Source organism: Antennarius striatus, chromosome 13 (assembly GCF_040054535.1).
Source record: "Antennarius striatus isolate MH-2024 chromosome 13, ASM4005453v1, whole genome shotgun sequence".
Taxonomy (NCBI): domain Eukaryota; kingdom Metazoa; phylum Chordata; class Actinopteri; order Lophiiformes; family Antennariidae; genus Antennarius; species Antennarius striatus.
In genome coordinates, this window is record NC_090788.1 from 19769034 (window position 1) to 19794461 (window position 25428).

Below are 25428 nucleotides of genomic sequence, written 5' to 3' on the forward strand. Positions count from 1 at the left end.
GCCATCAGAACCGGGTCCAGCAGCCCTTCAAATCTCCTGCGATGATTTATTTCTCCATCATTTGGAACCGAATGGGATCTGAGCTGCTAGAAAGCCGAGACAGTTACAGTCCTTCCTTAAAGTCGACCATCGAACCAGTATTCTCCGAAACGCCCCGCTCATTTCAATGAGCGCTGATTATTGGCTGAGACCTTTGAACCCCAGGCTGATGGTCACATGGTCGCACTGAGAGAAGGGACATGCTCAGTAGTAGTCGTGTAGGAGTTCAAACAGTGAAGTTTGCCAAATAAGGAAGTTTCTAGACAAACACACATCAATATATATATATATATATATATATATATATATATATATATATATATGTATGTATGTATATGTATCTGTCTTGCGTTGCTTTTTCAATAACCTTTTCTAACCTTTTATTCTTTTTTTTTTCCAAAGTTTTTTTAACCCCTGAGATACCATGGACTGCTTTAAGTACAAAATACATCTCTTTGAGAGGACAACAAAAAAAAATTCTCCTTTAAAAACAAATCTACAAACAAATTAAAATCAGGAACTGAACGGTGTGTAGGCCTCTGAAGCTGATTATTATTATTACATTGTCATCATTCATTCCACCAGGAGAACAGGAGCAGCGCAGCCATCGGAGCGAGAGCTTGTCCATGTCAAAGGTCAGTGGCAACCGTGCTGGGCCTCTTGCTCCATGCATATCCAAGATAAATACACACGGGATAAAAATGTGTGTGTCTTAATGTCTGCTGCCTGAAACTACTTTTGGTGGACACTGACAGAGGGGGAAAGCCAACGGCGTTGGATAAAGGGTTTGACGACCCTTATTCTAGTGTTCGATCAATGGATTTAATCCAGATTAAACACCTGAACCAGGCAGCAGATTTAAACCGATCTAAAGCTCCATGCAAATCTATTGTAGTAGCATCATAGCGGCCACGGCTAACCTGGTCAAACTCTGCTCAGTGATGGCGCTGGACTGCCAGATATAGTTGGAGATGGGGGGTGGGGCTAAGACCAGTAGGCAGCTGTTTGCACTGATAGTACGGTTTGGCTCTGCTCTGCTGCAGACGCTTTGTTGATTAACGGCAAAAAAGCTGCGTTCACATCCTCGTTTCAGGCACTAGACAGTTGTTAAGGTGACAAGGAGCCCCAAAAAGTTAGCTACGCTCTGTCCAATGGGATCTCCTTTGGGTTCGATTGTTACAGATCAAAATGACTGATTGGGCTTCTTATTGATTGTTTGTTTGGGGGAGGAGGAGGGGGGAGGACAGGGTGCAGGAAGGCACAGAGTTTCTACCATGAATTTTTTTTCCAAAGATTCAGACTAAAAAAAAAAAAAAAAAAAGATTTCACAATTGGGAAGAATCTTAAAGGAGTTGATTAAAGTCAGATCCAAGATGTCAACAGCAAAAGGGATTTGCTGTTCGTAGTATGTGTGTGTGTGTGTCTGTGTGTGTGTGTGTGTGTGTGGGTATATGTGTGTGTTTGCTCTACTCGCTACCCAAAAAAGTGAAGAAGTTGGACGCTTGTGTTTCATTCCGTGAAGCTAAATCAGAAACGTTTTTATAACCAAAACCGACGTGAACCGACCCCCAAAACCCCCCCAATGGAGGAACGAGTGCTTCCATTAACAGCCCAGCTATTTGTGCTTATCATGGCTGAATACATGTCACCACCTGTACGTATTCAGACCAGCGCTGTGGGGGGAAAACGTCTTCTCACTGAACGTATCCAAGAAAACCAAAGACTCATTGGATGCAGACCCTGAAACCAGCTGTAATACTATTACTAATAATAATAATAATAATAATAATAATATTAATAATAATATTAATAATAATAATGCCCAGAAGGGTTTTGTTTCCAAATCTGACAGAAACCACAGACGTGAGGCCAGACGTGGGCGTTCCAACATCTAGAAACCCCCAGTGAAATCCCAACTAGAAAACAAGCCGATGGATGATGTCGTGTTTGTTTGATTGACAGGCAAACAGCTACATTCAAATTCACCCCAAAGAACAAAAAAAGAGAGATTTTCCGTTGGCGAACGTGGCGGGAAAAATTTGGTTGAAGGGAGACGGAGAAGAGAGCCGGTCGTGTGTGTTTCGGTCGGAGTCTCTTCGCTTCAGGACGCCAACACGCTCCGTCTCAGCAGGTCCTCGTTCCCAGAATGCAACTGCGGCATGCGGAGTTTGCGTCTGCCGGACCGCGTGTCTGTGTCGCTCTGCTCGCCGTCGGAGAAATACCCATCAGTCTCGGCGGCGTCCAGCAGGGACGAGTCTTTCTCTGCGAGCTGTAGGTCCAGAGACTCCAACTCCGCCACGCCCCCGCCCCCGCCGAAACCCTTCCCCCTGGATTTACCCTGACGGGACAGACGGAGTCTCGGGGTGCCGCCGCGAAATATCGCCCCCGTGTCCGGGATCGTGGCCCCCGGGCTGGAGGCCGGAGGCGGAGACGAGCTGGTAGTGAAACAAGAGGCGATCTCCGTGGCGACGCCGTTGTCCCACCGCGCCGGATCTTCTGAGATGTGACAGGAATCCATTTTGGAGATGGGGGGCTGCGGTGGGGGGTCTCTGTGCAGGTCGGAGCTCCTGGTCTGATGGTGATGGAGGTGGTGGTTCAGAGCCCTGGAGGGGCCCCGGGTCCTGTCCCCTCTCCGGCCCGCGTGGCCGGGCGTATCCTCCCCCGCGCCGCCCCAAAGGCTCTTGGGAGCGGAGGTGCAGCAGCCGGCGGAGGCGGGGGCTCCAGACAGGGGCGTCTGAGGCTGGGAGGGCGTGGTGGAGGGCGGGGGTCCACGAGCGCGGGGCTTGTTGCTCCCTCGTGGTTTGCGCCCCAGCTGGGGGGTTTTCCAGGTGGACTGCATGGAGTTCTCCATCATGAGGTTCAGGAGGCTCTCCTCCCCCTGCAGGAGCTGCAAGGGGGGAGAACGAAAGGGAAGATTAACGGAGGTGAGGGGGGGAGAATAAAAGTGGAGTAGGAGCAAAATATTCACAATAGATGAGGAATGTTGCTCATTGATCAAAACCACAATTCCTGGTTTGGAAACGTCACATTTTTCTGTTTTCCATGAAAGACATTTTCTTCAAATAATGGAGTGTCATCCATTCTGTGGACAGTCCTCCAGATCAATACACAAACAGGCGGGTCAGACAGAGGGCAGCTCCGCTCCGCTCTTCAATCGATCATTGACCAACCCAGAAATGAGAAGTGAACAAATCAGAGCTTCTCTCTCCTGACTGAACCTCTACATAGGAGCTGCTCGACACTCGAGTTTTATGAGCTACAAGTCATTGTGACGTCACCGGCGGATGGATACACCATCAGTGAGACCGGATCTAGTTCTTTACCACGTGTTGGTGGATGGATACACCATCAGTGAGACCGGATCTAGTTCTTTACCACGTGTTGGCGGATGGATACACCATCAGTGAGACCGGATCTCGTTGTTGGAGTAAAGACGTAGCTCGTGCGTTCTCGTGACTTTTGTGTTTCTTTTCATTCTTTTCTTTGATTTTTTTTCATAATTTGGGTGGTTTTTTTTTACAAGGCTGGAATGGATTAAAATGATTTTAGTTATCTTAAATGGGGAAATGTTGGGGAGTAGGACCCGGATCCAGGACACTGGTAGAGGAGCTTTTATCCATGATTTAATCAAGACCAGGAAAATATTCAAGAAACACAGGAAACCTCAAAAAGTCCAACAAACCAAGTCGTCTACAAGCGAACAGGTGAAGACGATCTGGCAAAGAACAGAGACAGAACCCGGCTTAAAAAGCCTCAGGTTAATCACACTGATCCTGTTCAGGTGTGGAGACCAGCATCAGGTGTGGCAATGAGGCTCCGCCCACAAGTTCGGCCTCTCCTCCTGCCACGCCCCCAGCACCGCGGAGCAGCAACACCAAACCAGGACATCCGGAGGTTCTAACTACTGTATCTCACAGCGGCTACAACAAGTAAAGCTCACAATCAGGTATATCAGGAAACACTCGTCAAACACCTGGATACTGGACTCCCTGTTGTGTCTCGGTCCGTGTGTGTTCAGTATTTAACAGGAACGCCATCTGTTCATCAGGAGACTATGTACAGAAGCCTGTGAGGCCCATTCCTAACAAACACTACATGCTGGCTTTGTGCCACTAGAGGTTAAGGACTGATTGATTATTGGCTGTCATGATACCATCAGTCAGGATGGGTCTGCATGTTTGATTTTACTGGGGAAAAAACATTTGATCTTGATACTAAATTATATTTTTTTTATTTTAATTAGAAAAATCAAATTAAAAAAATTAATTAAAAAATAATTTTTAAAAAATTGCGATCAAATTATTTTTTAAATTAATTTTAAATTAAAAAATAATTACATTTAATTCTGACAATAAAAGTGAAACTGGCCTGTATTTTTAAAAAAAAATTATTCAAGGTTATTATGACATTTAAATTTTAACAACAAGGACAGTCACTCATCATACTGTGACACAGAATAGAGGACAGAATCTTTCATTTTCCCATGCGACTTTTTTATTTCCTGTATTTCCGATCAGCCCTTCATTCATCATGTTGTCTGTAAACACCGACGTAAGCTCAAGGGAATTATTAGCCTGGTTGTGAGTAAATGTAGAAAGCTGTTAGTGCTAGTTAACATGTCGATGGCTCAAAGTGTTTCCTGCTTTCACTGAGTTCAACTCCCTGTAAGAAGCAGGAAGCCGCCGGCGTCCTGCCGGTCCTACCTGGTCGGACAGCAGGCTGCCGTTCTTGTCCCGGTGCTGGGCCCCCAGAGCCCACTGACTCAACATGTCATCAGCAGTGATCTGGACCGATTGGGCGAGCCAGCTGTCAAACAACGAGTTGTCCAATGGGAAGGACTTGGACAGGCCTGGAAGAAGGGAAAGAGAGGAAGATGATGCAGTGAGGAAGATGCGTCACAAATTTAACAAAACATGATGTAAAACTGTATCCGGATCTGAAAAGGAAGCATTAGATGAGACATTGGACAACAGCGTGACCCAAACACACCTTTACTGTCAGGAAACAGGAAACTTGAGCTGGAGGATACTTGTGATACCTGTGATCATTATGCATCAACAGCTTGGATATAAGCATGAATATAATGTAGGGTTAGGGGTTAGAGGGGGAAGCCTTCAAATTAATTGAGATTTTTCTTTTGACAACTACATATCATTTGTTATAACTAAGTACTGTATGTATTCATCAGCGATGTTATTCACTCTCACAGGTTACTATAGCGACAGATGATGGAAACAGAAGCAGTATGACCTTGGTTGTATTAATAAAAGAATTGAAATTTTAATTCTTTTCAGAATTTTAATGTTCAAATGCTACCTAGTTAAATTCAACTGCACCAAAAGTCATTCATAAACATTTTGTGGACTTTTTGTCCATGTTATTTTTTTATTGTCCATTTCCCTCTGAACTCCCTCTGTGTCTTTCATTTCCTTGGGTGGGGTTCTTATTTATAAAGATCTGATTTCCAGAGGAAAGACGGGTTCATGAATCTTTCTGACCAGGTCGGTTGCAGTTGTTCCACCACTAACCTCCATTTTGCATTCCATGCATCTGATGTCTGTGTTTGGTTCTTCCATAAAAGCTGTAACTGTCAAACCCTGCAGAGATCCAGAAGAACCAAACCCTTCTGAAGTCCAACTAATTTCATTAGAAATTAAAACATTAGGAGCCAAGTGTGCAGATAAAAAAAATATCACAGATTTATCGCTGGTGAACAAATCAGTGTCCGTAATAAAAGCATCATTTATGCGCATCAAAAAATCAAAGCCTTACAGCATGAGTCCAGATGGTTTAACATTTATAAATAATGACATTCTGGGTTCCCCTTTAGCCCGAGGACATCATTAACCTCCACACATGAGCCCCCGTTGGTCCATCGTGACCAACCGTCTCTGACAGACGTCACCACACATGTGCAGGTTTTCTCTGGTCGGAGCTTCTTGTTCTCGTCGCTCCGTTTCTCCACCTCCCTGTAAATCTTCAAGGCCGTACATAAACTGTAATGATCTGCCACACAGGACAGCAGGAGGTGCTGTTAGGGAGGCTTTAACAGCAGCCATCGTACACACACACACACACACACACACACACACACACACCGCAAGCCGGTCGTTTCCATGACGCAGCATGTCTCTGCATGAGGCGAGAGCTCTCAGGGAGGGAAGAGGTGACAGAGAAAGGAGTGAGGAAGAGGGGATGGGATGATGGAGGGCAGAGACCGTACTGAGCTGTCACATGTTATTGTCTCCTGTTACCCCGATATGGGTAAGCTCACAGCTCCCACTATATCTCATTATTATTTATTATTATTTGATTGATTTGTTCACTATTTTATGTAGAAATGATCAGTATTTCTCCTACGCTGAATACACTGATTGTAAGTCGCTATATCTCAAAATAAACGTCATCACTTGAATTGAGTTTTTTTATTATAATTATTTCTCTGAATTACATTTTTCGTTTACAGAGATGTTGATTTTCAATTTATATTTAAAAAAAAGGTTTATTTTCCGTTGACATCCGACCACTGAGGTGATTTGTTATTAGACTACAGCCGTTCTGACGTCATTAACGATTATCCAGCAAATGAAGGCCGGTCCGTGAAAATATTGTCTGAGATGAAACCGGTCCAAATATACAAATATACCCAAAGTCCTCCAGAAGGATGGACAGAAACTCCATCCATCCATCCATCCATCCATCCATCCATCCATCCATCCATCCATCCATCCATCCTCAGTTCAGGCTGCATTCCCATTGGAGAACTACATCCTCTGAGAGTTACAGTGATTAAAGCTCAACATCAAGAGCTAATGTCCAGTAAAGGGAGTCAAACAAAACCAAACGAACCCCCGCTTCACCTCATCCAGCAAAACATCCAACCAACCAGGTCCAAAGTGCTCTACCGGTGTGTAAACGTGTAAAACCTTCTTAGGCGGGGTCCGACTCTGACCCCTGAGCTGAGGCGGCGCTGAAAGCCGTTTGTTTGCGTTGCATTTGCAGAATTGTTCGCGTCCCTCAGACATCTCTTCACCCGTGACACGACTGCTGATGCGTAAAGCAGCTGTAATGCTCTTTTGTTTTTCAGCTGCAAAGAGGGGAAAAAAAAAAAGGGGCTGCTGGGAAAATCCCACTTGTACATCAGCCAGCCAACGGAATTATGTTCGGTTTAATTCATACAATGGCAGGTTTAGAAGAAGCTTTAGCAGTGAATCACCTCTGACAGGAAATTATTTTGGTTGATGTATTCGCGCTGGTGACAGTCAAACTGGAACCTAATCCAGGCCTCCGAGTCAAAGACTGTGACTCAGCCAGGAAACATGATATAAGCTCCACCAGGTGAGCCACTGGGTTAGGCCTCCATGAATATTTTCCACTAAATCTATCTAACAGTGTTCAAACATCTATTTACTGAACTGATGTATCTCAGGACGTCTGAGAGGAAGAAGAAGAAGAAGAGGAAGAAGAAGAGGATGAAGAAGAGGATGAAACCAGGATCAGGACCAGACACAGAACAGATGGCCTCCACACAAACACACACAGTGTGTCTTAGAAATGGACGCAAAAGGAAAGCAAACACAAACACTGATGACGCAGACAGAAACGACACAGAGAACACACACACACACACACACACACACACACACACACACACACACACACACACACACACACACACACACACACACACACACACACACACACACACACACACACACACACACACACACTGAGACGGAGGAAGAGGAGAAAGGAAGGTGGAGACAGAATGTTCTGACAGAACCACCAAAAAAACAGGTGAGGACAAGTGAGACAAACACAGAGGGAGACACTTTATACACCATATACGTGTGCACTAGTCTGTCCTGACAGGATTATGTTATGAACAGACAATAAACACACACATACTTCACTGAGTTTCTGTTATAAAATCATATCTTTTATCAAAATCTGACTTTTTGGTCATTTTTTTGGTCAAACTGAGAAGTTAAAACAGGGTCTTGAAGAGTGAATCCAATAAAAGCCACTGGAACAGGGCATATAAAGGATTGGGGTTTAAGATTAGATTAGATTAGATTAGTTTAGGGATAAGATTAATAAATCATAACTCAGCAATGCTTACATTATGTATTCTATGAACAGTTTATGTGTTATCTCCTACACGGCAGAGCAACAAGTCACTGCAGGCAGGACGGCAATCATCAGACAATCATCAGACAATCATCAGACAATCATCAGACAATCATCAGACAATCATCAGACAATCATCAGACAATCATCAGATAACAACAATCAGAAAACAACAATCAGACAACCATCAGACCGTCAATTGTCTCACACTGTACATCTTATATCTCTCATTGACAGTTGACCTCTGTGTTGACCTCTGACCTGTCTCTGATTGAGGACAGTGAGTGAGAGAACCCCTTCAGGACCTCTAGAGCTTCATTTGGGCTGTCAGACGGTCGTCACTCATGTAGACACGTTTTCACAGGAAAACACTGCAGGAATCTCTCTGAATTATTTGATCTGTTTAATGTAAACAGGAAGTGAGCAGGGCCGTACGTCCACCCACCCTGACGGCTTTGTTTAAAGGCGGCCTGGAGACACGGGGGCTTTGTTTACCCTTTTATTCACCCACACAAACACGCAGCACCCCACAAATGTGATTCATTAAGTTCCTTCACGTTAATGTTTGTCCTTCAACACAGAAATGTCAAAAATATAAAACTCTACATAAAGACTGGACGTCCATATTTTTGTTCGACATAGCAGCAACCACGTGTTGGCGGATGGATACAACATCAGCGAGACCGGATCTCGTTCTCATTGGTGGGGTAAAAACGTAGCTCGTGACTTTTGTGTTTCTTTTCATTCTTTAATATTGTTTACATTACTCATATATAGATTATACACAGGTAATGTCTGCATGTCAATTGGTTGATAAAAATATGTTATTATAATAATTTAGGGGGTTTGGACCCTTTTTTAAAAGGCTGGAATGGATTGATATTTTGATTTTAGTTATTTTAAATGGACAAATGTTTGACTGATGAACTCAGTCACAGAAGGGATTAAACTCGTATCTCAAGGTTCTACTGTATTTATGTAATTGTCTATAAATAAGACTTGATAATGTGATTAAAGCTAATGTATAATTTTTTCTATTCTTTGTTCTATTATCTGTATTATTTTAGATGGCAGCATTTCCAGAACAAAAGCCTGACATGTGAGCCGGACGAGGAACTAAACGGAACCCTGAGATCTGACCCGTCGCCTCCTGAATCCGTGAACAAACACACTGAGGACGTTTTCAGGATGTTAGGACCGACATGTGGAGCAGAGGAACGGACTTTCAATTTAAAATCTGACACGTTCACAATACGGAGACGCGTCAGTATCCTTCATTTAACAGATCACGTCCCTGCCCCCCCCACCCCCCACAGGAGTTATTCACCAGAAACCAGCCGCCCATCCAGCTCTCAATGCTCCACATGTCAGAGGAGGCTAAAAATAACCCTCGCTGCTTAGTCACGGACAAACTGCTCCGCAGTTTCTGGCTTCTTGTGAGTCGTGAGTTCATTCTAATTTTAATTTTCTCCCTAATCGCCGTTGCAGGTGTGTTTACCGCCTTAAAGCTGCACATGAATCACCGCAGCCAGCTGTGTGTGTGTGTGTGTGTGTGTGTGTGTGTGTGTGTGTGTCCATCAGTGGTCCATCTCGCGTCCTTGAGCGAGACTCGGAGTCTTTATCCGGTCTGTCATTTGGAGTCAGAGCAGAGCCACTGTCAGCTAAATGCCCCTAAACTGTCAATGTTGGAGACAAATACCTCCATGCGTATAATCTGAGGCTCAATTTCCATTTAATATGTGTCCTGTGAGCATCAGGAGGCAGATGTAATGGATTTCCTTCAGGCAGGACAAACAGACATTATCATCCATCCTTCCTCTCCTCGCTAATGATGATTATCGGCGGCGACAGGCGTCTCTCCGCTTATCGATGACAAACATTTACAGCGGCGCCGCTTCCCTCTGCGTTAACCTCACATCACTTTACACACCTTTACCCCCGGGAAAAGTTTGGCTCACTATTACGACACAACACAGAACGTTAATACCAGTACAGGTCGTCCTCAACATACAAACATCATTGGTTCTCAGAAGCTGTTCGTAAGCTGATTTGTTCCTAAGTCGTTATTATTAAATTTCTATCTCTAATCACTATTTGAGGTCATTTAAATATCATTACTACTCTAAATACTAACTAACTAAATAAATAATTAAAAAATAAATACTAAAGACTGATCAGAAACAATTAAAGGACATTAAAATTACAACACATAATAAATAAAATCCTGTTGTACTGTAATGTAACTTTAACATCTCTATCTCTGCTGAACTGACTTTATTTTTTAAATAATTTTATTGTCATTATTGTGGTATATTTAATGTAGCCGTAACTTTAACGCCGAGAGGTTGTTCGTACTGTATGTGGAATTGTAAGTCGTTATTTATTACATTTTAATCTATAATCTCCGTATGAGGTCATTCACATGTCATTACTACTTTAAAATACTTAATACTAAAAATAATAAATAAATAGTAAATAATAAAATCCTGTAGTACTGTGATGTAACTTTAACATCTCTACCTCTGCTGGATTAATTTTCTCCTGTGGGGTGCAGAGGCTAAACCCAGTTTTAATCCACTGAGGTGTTCCACTACACTGACGTGAATGATGATGTCACTTCCTGGTCATCAAAAGTCAGACACGCCCCTTTATGTTGATGACTCTGTTTGATTTCATTGAGATTCTCAGTTGATCCACCAAAAGTTAGCATCAACTAGCCTTCAAACAACAAACAACAAACAAGCATTTTGCAGGTAGTTAGGAAACACTGCACACACACACACACACACACACACACACGCACACACACACACGCACACACACACACACACACACTGTACCTAGTTCTTTTAGCAGGGAGCCACTTTCTGACTTCAATCTGTCCTTTTTCTTCTCAGGACTACTCTTCCTCCTCTCCTTCCCTTTCTCCTTCACTCCATTCTGCTTCCTCTTTTCTCCCTTCTGGTTTTTCTCTGCAGGGGGAGACACAGAAGGGATTCAGCCGGTTTATTCAGTTCAGCTCGGGCGGGACTGGAATGAGTCACCCGGGAACCTCTCGCTGTCAGGTGGAAGTCAGAACGTGGTTGAAGAAAATAATGAACTCTGGGAGAAAAGATCCGTTGGATTAAAGATGCTTTCAGATTATTTGTAGCTCTAAATCTGAGAGTGAAGATGTGTTTATGAGCTGCCAGAGGGTCAAAGAGGGAAACGACCCCAGAAGCAGGAGGTCACAGACACTCCAGAGCACCTCCCTGCCTCTGGGGGCTGTTGTCGCCCTGCAGGAGGCGCCACTGATACCAACACCATCAGAGACGGATGGGGTGGGGTGGGGTTGGGGGGTATATCCTGAACACCAACAGCCTGGACAACAAGATGTGTAGGTCCAGTCCATCACAAGAAAGGATTTACACCTCAACTGTACAACAACAACAACAACAACACTACTAATATTAATGATATTCATATAATATTAATGGCAATAATAATAATAATAATAATAATAATAATAATAATAACAATACCTCAACTACAACTACAGCCATTACTAAAATAATAATATTAATAATAATAATAATAATCGTAATAATAATGATAATGATAGTAACCAATTACAGTTGCAACTAATGTTTTTAAGTGATTGATTCATCTGTACATTATTTTCCCAATCAATCCATTGACCTTTTAGTCAATCAATTAACCAATCAATCAACCAATACATCCATCAATCAATCAATCAATCAATCAATCAGTCAATCACACCTCCCCCGTCAGACCCTGAACCCGGGTGAGGAGAGCCTCCATCACACTGTCCTCTGGGACAACCCTGGATGATGGATGGTACAGCCACAGGTTCACAGAGGGATGTCACGATGTAATATTGATTGGATTTCCTGATCAATACGTTGCATGGGAATAATGGCTGCAGCCGGTGAACAAAATGGTTAATCCATGAATCCATTACCTAAATATCTGCAGACTGACACTGCTTCAAATGATGATCAACTGATCAATGATTTCTGCTCCATATTCCATCCCATAGTATCAATGATGTGATCGGGTGATTATTGATACACACAACACACATCCTGAACACAAGCTGAGACGCAACAAAACACTTGACTGGTTCACACACACACACACACACACACACAGACACACACACACACACACACACACACACACACACACACACACACACACACACACACACACACAGCAGTCACGCTCCCACCATCACTCATTCCATCACGCAGGACGTCCCTGATGCTGGGGGGCCGGGGTGGGGGGGTTGTTTTAAGACTCCTGCTGGCTGCACAAACACAATCCCGACTGCACGCCTCACTAACTCTGCTGCTGCGCTGTGTGTTGTGTGTGTGTGTGTGTGTGTGTGTGTGTGTGTGTGTGTGTGTGTGTGTGTGTGTGTGTGGATGTTCGACAGACAGATGTGATGCTTCAGACGACGTTTATCTGTTTATCCCAGTGTGTAAACAGTAAACACAGTCATTACTATAATAAATGTAAATAAACTGGACAAAACCAGCATCCACCAAAGCAGTGCTCCCTCCATTATCTCCAGTAAAAACCTCCCAGTGGATTAATCAATACCAGTTAGCATCGCGCAACGGTCACTATGAGCTTATTCATCCCACTACCGTGGGTTCGGGTCTCCACCATTATTCCACCAAATATCTTCTCAATCGTTGCAAATAGAAAGAAGAAAGAAAAAGCACATTACTCAGGCAGCAATGAAATGAAAATGAGATGACCTTGACCTTGAGAAAACTAGGTCAAGGTCAAATTTCAACTTTTGTACACTCAGGAACCGGCTAAGTTAGAAAGATGAGGGAGAAGGCCAGTGTGAGTAAAGACCATGGATCAAATCTAGTGCTTTGATCTGTGAAAGTAGGTCAGGGTAAAATTTTGAAACCAGGGGTGTTGCAGGATGTTGCGGTCTCTGACTGCATTGGTTCTTGTTATGTGTTGTTTTGATGTCCTCTTCTTGTTTCTGGTCAGTTTTAGGGAATTTTAGTATTTAGAGCAGTAATGACATTTAAATGACCTCAAATGGAGATTATAGATTTAGATTTAATAAATCAAAAATCAACTTACAACCTCTCAGAACTAATTGTGTTCATATGTTGAAGACTACCTGTAAAGTCAACTCAGTAACTCAGATTTACCTCCAGGAAACTTTAAATTGTCCAGATGTTGACAGAGCTGTAAAAATCACAAACTTCATCCTCATGTTGGTCCGTCAGTGTGTGTGTATGTGTGTGTGTGTGCACAAGTTCATCTTAAACCATCCAGTATTGGTTTATTGTTTATTTAGAGGTGGACCAATCAACAGCCTGTTCTGTTCTGCAGCTCAAAAGAAAGTTAAGTTTGAAGCAGAAGCTTTGGTGTCAAACTAAAGCTGTTCTTTAGCATACAGTAGATGCTAGACCTGTGTGTGTGTGTGTGTGTGTGTGTGCACATGTGTATGTCTGCATGTGTGTGATGTTCAGTATAATAGATTCCTACGATGTGTGTGAGGCTGTCACAGCCGGCGGTAGGCTGTCCTCATGCTTGCTTTAGCACGGAGGAGCAGGACACGCATGAACAGAACTGAAAGAGATTTCACACTGAGACGCTCATATATATATATGTGTGTGTGTGTGTGTGTGTGTGTGTGTGTGTGTGTGTGTAGGCCTCAGTTGCACAGAGGTTTAGGCTAAAGTTGGAGATTAAATCTACAAACATGAGTTCTCAGCTGTGACTCTGCTGGAGGTCACATGAAAAAATAAGAAACCGACGCTGGAATTAGTCGCTCAGCTTTAACGGATGAGTGTGTGTAGGATGTGTGTCGGATGTGTGTCGGACGTGTGTTGGATGGGACTGAAATATGTGGAATTATGTGGAAGAGGCAGGTTTGACTGTATAAACTTTTTCTAAAAAGGATTTGTAGGAGTACCTGACATCTCTCCTGCTTCTTCCAATTTATTTTATGGCTGTTGCTGAGATTGCCGAGGCCATTAACGCCGGGGGGTTCTTTCACGGAGCTCCCCAGAGGGGAGCGCTTCTTCACACAGCTCCTCCATTGTAATTCCTTTTCTTTTTCTTATTTTGACAGGAGGGAGCGTTTTATCCTCTGATCTCTCCGGCACCATTTTTCAACATTTGTCCCTTTCTTTCTTCTTCTTTCGTTTTTTATTTTTTGGTTTAATCTGATTTTGCTCTTTTCTACGTTCTTCATCTTGGAAAACTCATCTTTTGGGTTTTCAAGGACGCTGCAGGTTTTTCCTCCTGAATGTGTGGAAGCCTTTCTTTAGTAATCTCAGCACAATTCAGCACTGGAAACCCTTTTAAAGCACTTTATTTATTATTTTTTTGAGAGATCTGCTTTTTCAGTTGTTTTTTATTTGTGATATTATCTTTCTTTCTCTTGTCTAGAGGGTCCAGCAGCGCCAGGAGATTCGTCCATTTGAAGTGTGTGATTAATTTCCTTCTTTCTAGGTGCATTGAACTGCAGCAGGAGTCTGGATGTTCCATTTCTTCAGCAGCTCATTAATGAAAAGTGAAGTTGGTTTTTTTTCCTCCGTCTCTCCATCCATTCGTCTTCTGTCCTTTAACTCTCAACCCTCTCTCACTTCCTCCTCTTCCTCTATTCTTACTCTCCTTCTAACTTCTGCTCCATTCCACCCTTCTCTCCTGCCACATCGCACACACACACACACACACACACACACACACACAGTCAGCTCGTCACAGTTAGGTTTGAGCCAGAATGTAAATGTAGAACCTTTCCTGCATAGCAATATTACCGTGTGTGTGTGTGTGTGTGTGTGTGTATTCAGTCAAAGGTGCTACCTGGAGTACAGACTGCAAGCTAAACCTGTATTTCATCACATTTTCCACCAAAGGAGACACGGGGCCTGTAGAAAGGTTTTTCTGGCGTTCGTACCGGGAAGGAAGGTGTGTGATGTTCCTGTTGAGCCAAACTGACCCAACTTCTTCTTATAAAAGTAAAATAATAAGAAAACGTTCTTCATTTTATCGGGTAGTTTGACTGGACGTCAGGTTTAAAACCTGGATTTTCCTAATCCAGTCTGAAAACAGGAAGTGTGTAGTTGTTCCTGTCTTCACCTGATGAAGGCTCCAGGAATCAGTCTAAATACCTCAGTCACTACTGTCTAGATCACATGTGTCAAACTCAAGGCCCGGGGGCCACATGTGGCCCTCCACATCATTTTAGGTGGCCCACGAGAGAATAAAAGGTCCGAGAGTCTAAACATAAAGAGGTCAAAAGTGTGCTTTGAGTAAAACTACATTTCCCACAATGCAGTTATTAATCCCATTTTAAGTCTGACAAAAACATTTTGAACAAAGTTAACGTCCTAATTTGTGTTTGATGTTATTTGTCTTCATTCATTGATAGTTTGATCCTTGATTGATGGAGTTCTGTGGGTTTAATAGCCTGACAAATTAAAAGAATTAATTTTATTACAGAGAAACAAGCAAACATGTTTTTTCTGTTTAAATGTGATGTTTGTAACTTGAATAAGTAATAAATTCAGAGTTATTTAACATTAAGGAGTAGTTACATTTATGTTACATTACATTTAGTTACATTTATTAGTTACATCTGGCCCTTTGATTACAGCTGTTACGCTGATGTGGCCCTCAGTGAAAATGAGTTTGACCCCCCAGATCTAGAAAATATTCAAGATCCCCTGAGAATGTATCACCGTGACCTTTGTACCCCCCCAATGTCACATCTATGGGTTCATCTGCAATGTCACCATGACGACAGGGTGCACCACCCCCCTACTAAGAGCCGCCATCAGGTTAGAATGTTTTTACTACTCTGGTTTCTCACCTGTAAGCTGGTGCGTCCAGCTGGTGTTAAGATGCTGAATCCATGACCAGACTGTCTGTATTAAAGCCTCTGTCTGGATTAGAACTACAGGGATGCTGTCCCCCCCCACCCCCACCCCGCTTAACATGCTAGCATCCACAAAGCATGACCAGAGCAGCCCACAGTATGACAGACGAACATGACAGGAGGACTGACAAACAACATGGAGCATGACACTGACAGACAGACAGACAGACAGACAGACAGACGCTGTGGGTCCGTCTGAGGAACGTGTTCCTGTTTCTCGCATGGAGACCCCTCCCCTGGGGAGGGGGTGGTGGTTGTGATGGAGCTGGAGGAGAGCAGACTAGAGACAACGTCAGAGAACTGGAAATCTGACCTCACAGTCGTCAAACGTGTCTGTAGAGAGAGAATCTACAGGAAAACACATTCAGGAAGAGACGGGACAGACGGGACGACGAAGAAGAGAAAAGAAGAAGAGAAAAAAAAAGAAGAAGAAGAAGGAAAGAAGGAGGAGAAGTAAATAAATTAAAGAAGAGAGGGAGGAGAACTGGAGAGAGGACAGAAGAGAGATGCTGAGAAAATAGGTAGAAACAAGGTGAGGGGCTCTGCAGCTCGTTATAACACACACACACACACACACACACACACACACACACACACACACACACACACACACACACACACACACACACACACACACACACACACACACACACACACACTAATCTACTGCGTGAATAGATATGGCTGTTTAGTGCCAGCAGCCCCACTCCAGTATCTGATGGCAGCAATATGCTGAGTCAGGAGCGTGTGTGTGTGTGTGTGTGTGTGTGTGTGTGTGTGTGTGTGTGTGTGTGTGTGAGAGAGAGAGAGAGAGAGAGAGAGAGAGAGAACAAAAGGCACCAGAGAGAAAGTGTACTATTTAGTGGAGCATGTAGATATGTGTGTAGCCTCACCCTGGAATGTTAAGCACTAGAAACAGAGTGCTCTAATTACACACACACACACACACACACACACACACGCACGCACGCACGCACGCGCACGCACACACACACACACACACACACACACACACACACACACACACACACGCACACGCACGGCTATGTTATGAAGGCAAATATACAGTATGTTATTAAAGCAACACAAGGTCTGCAGCCTGAACTGAAATCATGGTTTGTTGTTGTTCTGAGGATGAAGAGTGAAGGTTCCTCCTCATCAGTCATTCTGTGTGCGAACATGAGTCTCATTGGCTAAAAGGAAGCTGACAATACCTACTGTGTTATTACCGACTGTTACATTTTCAGTCTTCATTTTCATTAATTTTATTCTAGAAAATTATTACTATTACTATTATTACTAATTTTATCACTTTTATTATTGTTGTTGTTGTTAATTGTAATTATTTCAGTTTTTTTGCATCATTTTAAATTTATTATTATGGATGCATTATTTATTTACTTATTTATTTATATTAGTATTTTATTTATAATAGTTATCATTGTTGGCATTATTTCTTTATTATCATAGTTGTTCTATTTAGTATTTGTGCTATTAATATTATTATTATTATTAATATGTTTAAGTTTTTCTTCTCATAGCTCCATCATATTGTCATCTTTATACTATTATAGTTATTAGTATTGTTTCTGTTGTTCACTCTTATATTCTCTGTTGGTTCAGGGCTGCAGTTTAAAGGCAGTCCTCCTTCAGTTTTGTCTCTGACTTCCTGCTCAGCTCTACAGAATGTCCAGGATGAACATCGTGCTGCATTGAGCGGGACGGGACCATGAACTGTCAGGAAACAACACAATAGTTTAAAAAAGAAAGAAAGATGAAATATCCAATAAGTTTTTCGATGCTCAAACTTGGCTCCCAGTTTGTTTTAAAATGTTCTACTGTTCTCGAGGCTGCAGGCGTCCTCCATGACTCTCCATCACAGAGCCCACATGCATAACCGTCAAGCTCCTCAGTGTTTAAATATTTGCCCCCTGAGCTTGGACTGGAGTTACAAAATGAGCTCTGACACAGGCTCTCCTCCTCTTACCTCCAGCTATATCCTCCTCCAGCTGCTGCATCTGTAAGTGGAAGATCTTCTCCTGAAGGTCACACAGGGTGTGTTTCATCTTCTCCCTCCGGGTCACCATGTAGCACAGGTTACGCACCTTGAAACACACAACACACACTATGACTAGGTAATGCCAGATGAGTAGAAACACACTATAAAGGTGTAATCAATAATTCAGGACCGACAAGGGGATCAAACGTCTGAGCAACTGCTACAGGCGACAGATTCACCACCGAACCGTCTTAACTGTCTCTCCTTCACCGGGTTTCTACTCCACGTGAACACCAACGACAGCCACTCAACTACATGCTACACACGTGTGATTTCTGCTGTCACTTCATGGCAAAAAACTGCATCAACATCAGGAGTGAACCCTTAATGGTTAAAATGGAAATGCAACCACATGATATGATGGTTTGTGTGTCCAGTAACGAAATGAAGACGAAGAACAAGAAGAAACGTCTCCTCCAACTGTTTTGTGTTCTGTTAGTTTTCAGTGATGGGGGGTGGAACTCAGGAAGTAGACCAGGGAACCCCTGATCACTTCCTGTTGACAATGAAACCAACTGTTTTCCACTCACATTATACAACACCAGAATGTACCAGAACGTATAGAAAACTGATTGACCAGTAATATATATTTTGTTTATCATTATGAAAAAATTTAAATAAATAAAAAAATCCTGATGTCTGGTATCATCCCTGGTGTCAGCAGCTCCGTCACAAAGGGGTCATAGGGTTAGGGTCCAGATCCATAGGGTCATCGACGACACCAGTCACTTCATCAGTACAATCAATGAATACGATCAATGAAACGATACATCTTCATTTGAGATGATTTCTTGATAAATAAATGTGAAAATTTTAGCTTGTTATGTTGTCGCTTGTCGTATATATACATAGATAAAAAAATAAAAAATAAAATATATATATATATATATACTGTATATTAAATTTATTTGCCTGAAATAAATCAATTTAATATACAGTGTATGTATGTGTATATATATATATATATATATATATATATATATATATATATTTATTTATATATATATACACACACATATACACACACATACATATATATATATGTATATATATGTATATATATACACTGTATATTAAATTGATTTATTTCAGGCAAGGCCAAAAAAAAGAAATAATTAGATAAGCAAATAAATAAGCAAAGCACATATATTTATATAATGGCGCTGACATGGATTCACCCCGATGTCTACGATTGCTTCCGCTGTGAGGGAACACATCGTAACTTATGATATATTTTGTTTGTCCAGGGTTCCCATTGATCATAAAAAAATAATAATGCTACCAAAACATTTGTTTAATTATGTGCTTCGAATACACACCTGGTTCATTTTGACTTTCCTGTCCCTTTAATGGATTGACTGGTTAAACTCTGACACAGGTAGAGGACAGGTAGACATTCCTGCTTCTTGTTCTAATTCACACTATGCATTGGAGACAAACCAGAGATCTGTAGCCGCTGCCGTGGGCTTCAGAGCAAAACACACACACACACACACACACACACACACACACAGACACACACCAGCATCACCACCGTAAAACACCGACCATCGTTTCACTTCAATGAACAAAGCACGCTCCTCTCCTCTCAGAAGAATTCCAGGCCGCGTACAGCTGTGGATTTACTGCACATTATGTCCAACATGACAACAAAATAACTGCAGAGAGAGAGAGAGAGAGAGAGAGAGAGAGAGAGAGAGAGAGAGAGAGAGAGAGAGAGAGAGAGACGCTGGATCCAGGCCAGAGCAATCGAATCCTAAACTAACAAGCCAGCAACTGGATCTGAGCCAGCTGGATCAGTCCTACAACAGTAAATCAGTAATCATGGGTCTCTAACCACTGCGTGTGTGTGTGTGTGTGTGTGTGTGTGTGTGTGTGTGTGTGTGTGTGTGTGTGTGTGTGTGTGTGTGTGTGTGTGTGAGTGCGTGGGCACAGATTCAGGTATTTAAGGGAACATGTGAGGGAACACAGATATCAACACATATCAGAGAACTGATGGAAATACAACCCAGAAAAGCATCACCACGCGTGTGTGTGTGTGTGTGTGTGTGTGTGTGTGTGTGTGTGTGTGTGTGTGTGTGTGTGTGTGTGTGTGTGTGTGTGTTGGCTTACTGTTTATCTGTTGGTCTTGATGGATTTGTCAGCCTGGCCTATCTGACCCATTCCATCCTTGTTAGAGCACTGCAGATAAAAATAGCTGCTCAACTGGGACACAATGTGCCGAGCCTGGCTTTGATTAGGACACGGTGTGTGTGTGTGTGTGTGTGTGTGTGTGTGTGTGTGTGTGTGTGTGTGTGTGTGTGTGTGTGTGTGTGTGTGTGTGTGTGTGTGCGCGTGTGTGTGTGCTTCAAAAACAACTACCTCTGCCTGGATACATGATGAAGGAGTGGAGGTAAAGAGGAGTACGATGGATGAAGGGGGGGGTGTTACAGAGGAACCTTTCTGCTGTTGTTTACTTTGTTTACTCCCACGTTACACGGAACACGTTACACGGAACACGTCTCTGTGTTCCAGGATGCGGATCTCGGGGCCTGCTGTCATGATTGGTCTGATTGTTTCCTTCCCCCGATTTCAGGAACCAGCAAAACAATCAAAACTCGGGTCATTTTACCAACACCAGGGAAATATTTACCCCCCCACACCCCGTCCACTGACCCTGATCTATCAGCGTCTGTGTCGCTGCTGCCGTACAGGGCCTGGACTTTATCACATGTGTTAAGCTGTGTTGTGCACATCAGTGCCCCCCAAAAACCCACAAAACCCCCAAAGTGACCACGAGCATCATGGGAATTAAGCAGCGCTCTGAACCGGTTCATGGAACAAAAAGGATAACCAGAAACTTTATATTTTTTAAAAGCTCTTTGAAATGTCTGTTGACGTGACAAAGCGCTTTACAAATAAAAGTTGATTGATTGATTGATTGATTAAAGTTCTGGAACTGAATCGGTTAATCAAAATAATAGTAACTGGTTAATAACTTTTTTTTTTTTTTTGTTCTTGAAAAAAATATATCTGACCTCATGTTTCACTTCCTGTCTTCACCCCAACGCGGAGGGCTCTGAAACTGTGAATCTTTGTTGAATCATAAGCTGCCGCAACATCTTCCTCTGACTCTCCATTTTCTTTTCCGTAACCGGATCAGTGCTGTTCTGTTTACTATGTAAACTAATTGACAATTTTAAAAGTCCTAAAGTTCCCTACCTGGGGGGGCCCAGGTAGGGAACTCCATCTCCTTCATCCAGCACACAGCAGGCTGGAGATAATTAGCATCACAGGTGTATTACCTGTGCTGAGGGCCACGCCCCTCCCAACGGCACCCCTCCCTCGACTAACACGCACACACGCACACACACACACACACACACACACACACACACACACACACACACACACACACACACACACACACACACACACACACTACAGTGGTCAGCAGAACATTAAGTACATCAACAGGTTTCTGGCAGAGGGCCACTGTTTCCTTTCCAAACATTTGAAACACATTGTCAGCGAGGGGGGGGGTGGAGTGGGGTGGGGTGGGGTGGGGTCCCAGTTGAGTTCATTAACTCTCTGAGGCCATCAGTCTGTGCTTTACAAAATAATATTAAAACTAATCTAAATGCAATAAATCAAAATGAACACAAACAACTGATTTCACTGTTATTAGACCCAAACCAACAACAACAATGTGATTTAATTTACATGCAAATAAAAAAAAACATCATCAATGAAAGATAAACTGAAAACATGAAATACATAAAAACTACCCCCACCAGTATTATAAAAATCAAACAGCTTCTTCCTTCTTTAATTCATTCTTATTGATCTTGATTATTCTGATTTTCTCAGCCATTTCATGCACAGGCGTGTGTTTTAACGGAGACAGAGTGTGTATGCATGAACACAGTGTATGTGTGTGTGTGTGTGTGTGGGGGGGGGGGTCTCACTGTAAAGACTGTAGGGAAACAGAAGATCTGACAAAATAATATATAATAATAAATAACTTCACAAACAGAAATGTGTGTGTTTAGTCCTTCACCTCTCGGCTCAGATCCATCCTGACCCCCCCACCCCCCCAGCCTCTCTGTGCTGCTTACCGATGAACGTAAACGAAGCAGACGCGTAACGATCAGGATCATCGATCCTTAATTGGAGCGACGTCCCCTCAAACCTTAATATGGAGTTCCCGGGTTAATTACTAACACGACCATCCCAACTGGAATAATTAAACTGGAGTGTGTGCTTAAAGCAGACAGGAAGTGATTACAGGCCAATCATTAGTCAGATGCTGCTTGCTAACATGTGCTGCTGTAATAATACTTTAAATCACGCAGTCAGAATTAATGGTGCTGTCATATAACAGTCACATTAAGAACCGCTGTGTTTACGTTAGACCTATTCTAATTTCATTAAATTCACTTTATAAACACATTATTTTCTGAATTGAGAAATCTTTATAATAAACTCTGCTCCCATGGTGTGTGACTGTCACTATGTGTGTGCCTTATATATGAAAAAAAGTTTTAAAATAGGCCATTCATTGAGGGTGCGCCTTATAGTGCAGAAAATATTGTATTTATTTATATTCCCTGACAGGAGTCCGCCACTTATCTAAGTTTTAGGAACAACAAATGCTAACCTGACTTGCAGTTGATCAATCGGAATCAGAAATGACTTACATAAAAGCAAAGGAATCTAGATTATGCTTCCTACATCCAATACAGTCTTGTGTCATTCATTGACATTTATCACTTAATTGTGACTGAAAGGTCAGATTTTGTATTTTTACCACACTCAAACACAGCGTAGAGCAGTCTTTATGTAGTTTTTAATGAAGTGGTTGTGACCCAGTTCTCTGTGCATCATTAATTCACATGTACTCATGAATGCAGTCATGAGGAATTAGTAATCCAGTATAAAGGATTAGTAATCCAGTATAAATATCTCTAACAGCCCCAACAGACCCCTCAGAGGTGGGGTCTGTTGGAGCTATTTACACCCAACATCCTTATCATCACATTATTGAGTGGAAAAAACACTCATAAGAGGTGAAAAACACAATGATGACGCCTCAGAAATATAAAACTATTGATCCTGTTCTGATGCCATGTGACACAGACCAATAGGGAGGAAGAACTTCATTACTAATCAGGAGTATTGATCTGTTTTAGCAGCAGGACATCAGCCTATGATGTGAAAGAACTACAGTATTTTCTGTACTATAAGGCGCACCTAAAAGCATATAACTTTCTCAGGAACCGATTGTGTGCCTTATAATCCAGTGTGCCTTATATATGAAAAGGTTTTAAAATATACCATTCATCGAAGGTGTGCCTTATAGCGTGGAAAATACTGCACACCTAAATACAAGAGGCTAACCTTGTTTACCAAAGAACAGCACAACGGATATCTACCCTCCCCACTGCGCATGAGAAGAAAAGTCAAAGGTCAGCACACAGCTGGGACCTGATTGGTAGAACCTGAACAGAACAGAGTGGCCTCAGACTTCAGCTTCCTGTAAAAGTAAAGAATGGAAACCATCCAGGACAAAAAGATCACACATCCAACTCGTCCGTAGAATGACTTCCTGCTCTTTCTGCTCAGTGTGTGTGTTGTTCAGGGATGATTGAGCTCTAAACGCTCGGTTCTCCCTCAGCGTGTGGCTTCGTTCCACCGTCTGACCTGACCTGGATATCCTGATGCGTGTCTGTCCAGAGAAGCGTTTCCACATCCTTGTACTGACGGGGAAGACAAACATTTACCACAACGACTCCAAACCTAGATTCTCTGCGTCATTACTCTGCTAATGAGCCTGGAACACAGTTTATTTTAGCATCACCATCAGGAGGGTTACGTTTGAAGTGTGTTCATCATACCTCTGGAATTCAGGTGTGTGATGCTAACTGACTGCGTTTTTATTTATGTGCTTGTAAATTTTAGAGAAGTCATTTTAACCATCTTCAGTACTGGTATTCATATCAGAACGACTGCACAAAAGAACATAAATCATGACCATCAATGAATACAGTTGGATTTATCTCCATCCAGACAGAAGTTACTCCTCAAGGGGGCTGCTTCTCATCCGTGTGTCGAAGAACTGACTCTAAAATGTCATTTGTTGTTTACGAGACACAAAATGGTTTGGGGCTACATCCATCACAGGACTTCTGATGCCTTACAGACCCTCAGACCGGTCTGTCCTGGTCTAACTCAGGACCACAGATCTTTCTGTCCACCACAGCTCTTTATTGGACTTGAAGACTTCCAATTCCTTTTGTCCTGATTTTAGTGTGTTCTACTCAAGAAGCCATAACGTACACAGACGGTCTGACATCCCAGCTGAAACAACATCAACCATGAAAATCTTGGCAGTAAGACCTCAAACGTTGGAGCTTCACATTCTATCCGCTACCTGTTGGACGAAGCTTCTCAGTGTGACTCTTCCTTCCTTCCGTAGGGCCCTTCAGAGGACCCTAAAACAGCCGGCAGCTCGATTTAACTCACAAAGCTGTCGGAGCGCGGAACAATAACGCAGCGGGTAATTATCGCTTCTTTAACTACTGGTCAGGACCTAAAACACATCATGTTTTCATGATCAGCAACACTATCTGGAATCAATCAGCCTGACAGTTAGGGTGCTGTTTGGTTTCTATCTGAGTCTTGTGTACTTTAATAGTTATTAGAAAATTCCTAAAGGACGCAAATCAACTTCTTTCTTTGTTGGTGGTGTTCAGTGTTAGCGTGGAAACCGGACTGACTACATGTACAGTTCAGCTCCAGAAAGCTGGACCAGGCTGCAGGTCGGCTGCTTCTAATGTCTGTCCAGCTCCACCACCGACTGAGCTGCTTTCACTGGACCTTCAGCTGAAAAAGTGAGAATGAATTTTGGATCTAGGGCTTGATAAAAGTTTAAAAACATGAAATAGATAACTCATGAATAGAGTATGAGAGAGTCTACAGGCTAGGACTCGTCAGCTGGAGGGCAGGCAGGCGGTCAGAGAGAACTTAATACAGAAGAGCACGAGAGAGAGAGAAGCTGGATGCAAAGGGTTAACAGAATCCCAGACTATTTTACTTTAAATCATTAAAGAAAAGTCGTGATAGTTTAGGTCTAAAAGTCTTTATTTTACTCTCAGAGAGAGAACCTGATGATCGTGTGTCTGAAACGAAGCCGAATTGGACCACTTCCTGTTGACGTGAACTGTGTGCTGCAGTCGTCACAGGCGTGTCAGACGGTTGTTCACACACACACACCTGTACAGACAGCAGGTGTGTGGAT

General features: G+C 42.7%; 1 protein-coding gene across 2 annotated transcripts in view; it reads right to left on the reverse strand.

Annotated features, from left to right (window-relative positions):
* Positions 1-368: 368 nt before the first annotated feature.
* Positions 369-25428, reverse strand: part of jade2 (jade family PHD finger 2) — a 110180-nt gene continuing 85120 nt past the window's right edge. Inside the window, exons 11-14 of one of the 2 annotated variants that reach the window (XM_068330817.1) lie at positions 18078-18195; positions 11010-11141; positions 4743-4888; positions 369-2926 (exon numbers count right to left, since the gene is read on the reverse strand). In XM_068330817.1, the coding sequence (XP_068186918.1) occupies positions 2141-2926; positions 4743-4888; positions 11010-11141; positions 18078-18195 (1182 nt within the window). In that variant the 3' untranslated portion in view covers positions 369-2140. The remainder of the gene's footprint in view (positions 2927-4742; positions 4889-11009; positions 11142-18077; positions 18196-25428) is intronic. The other variant, XM_068330819.1, reaches the window with a different exon arrangement.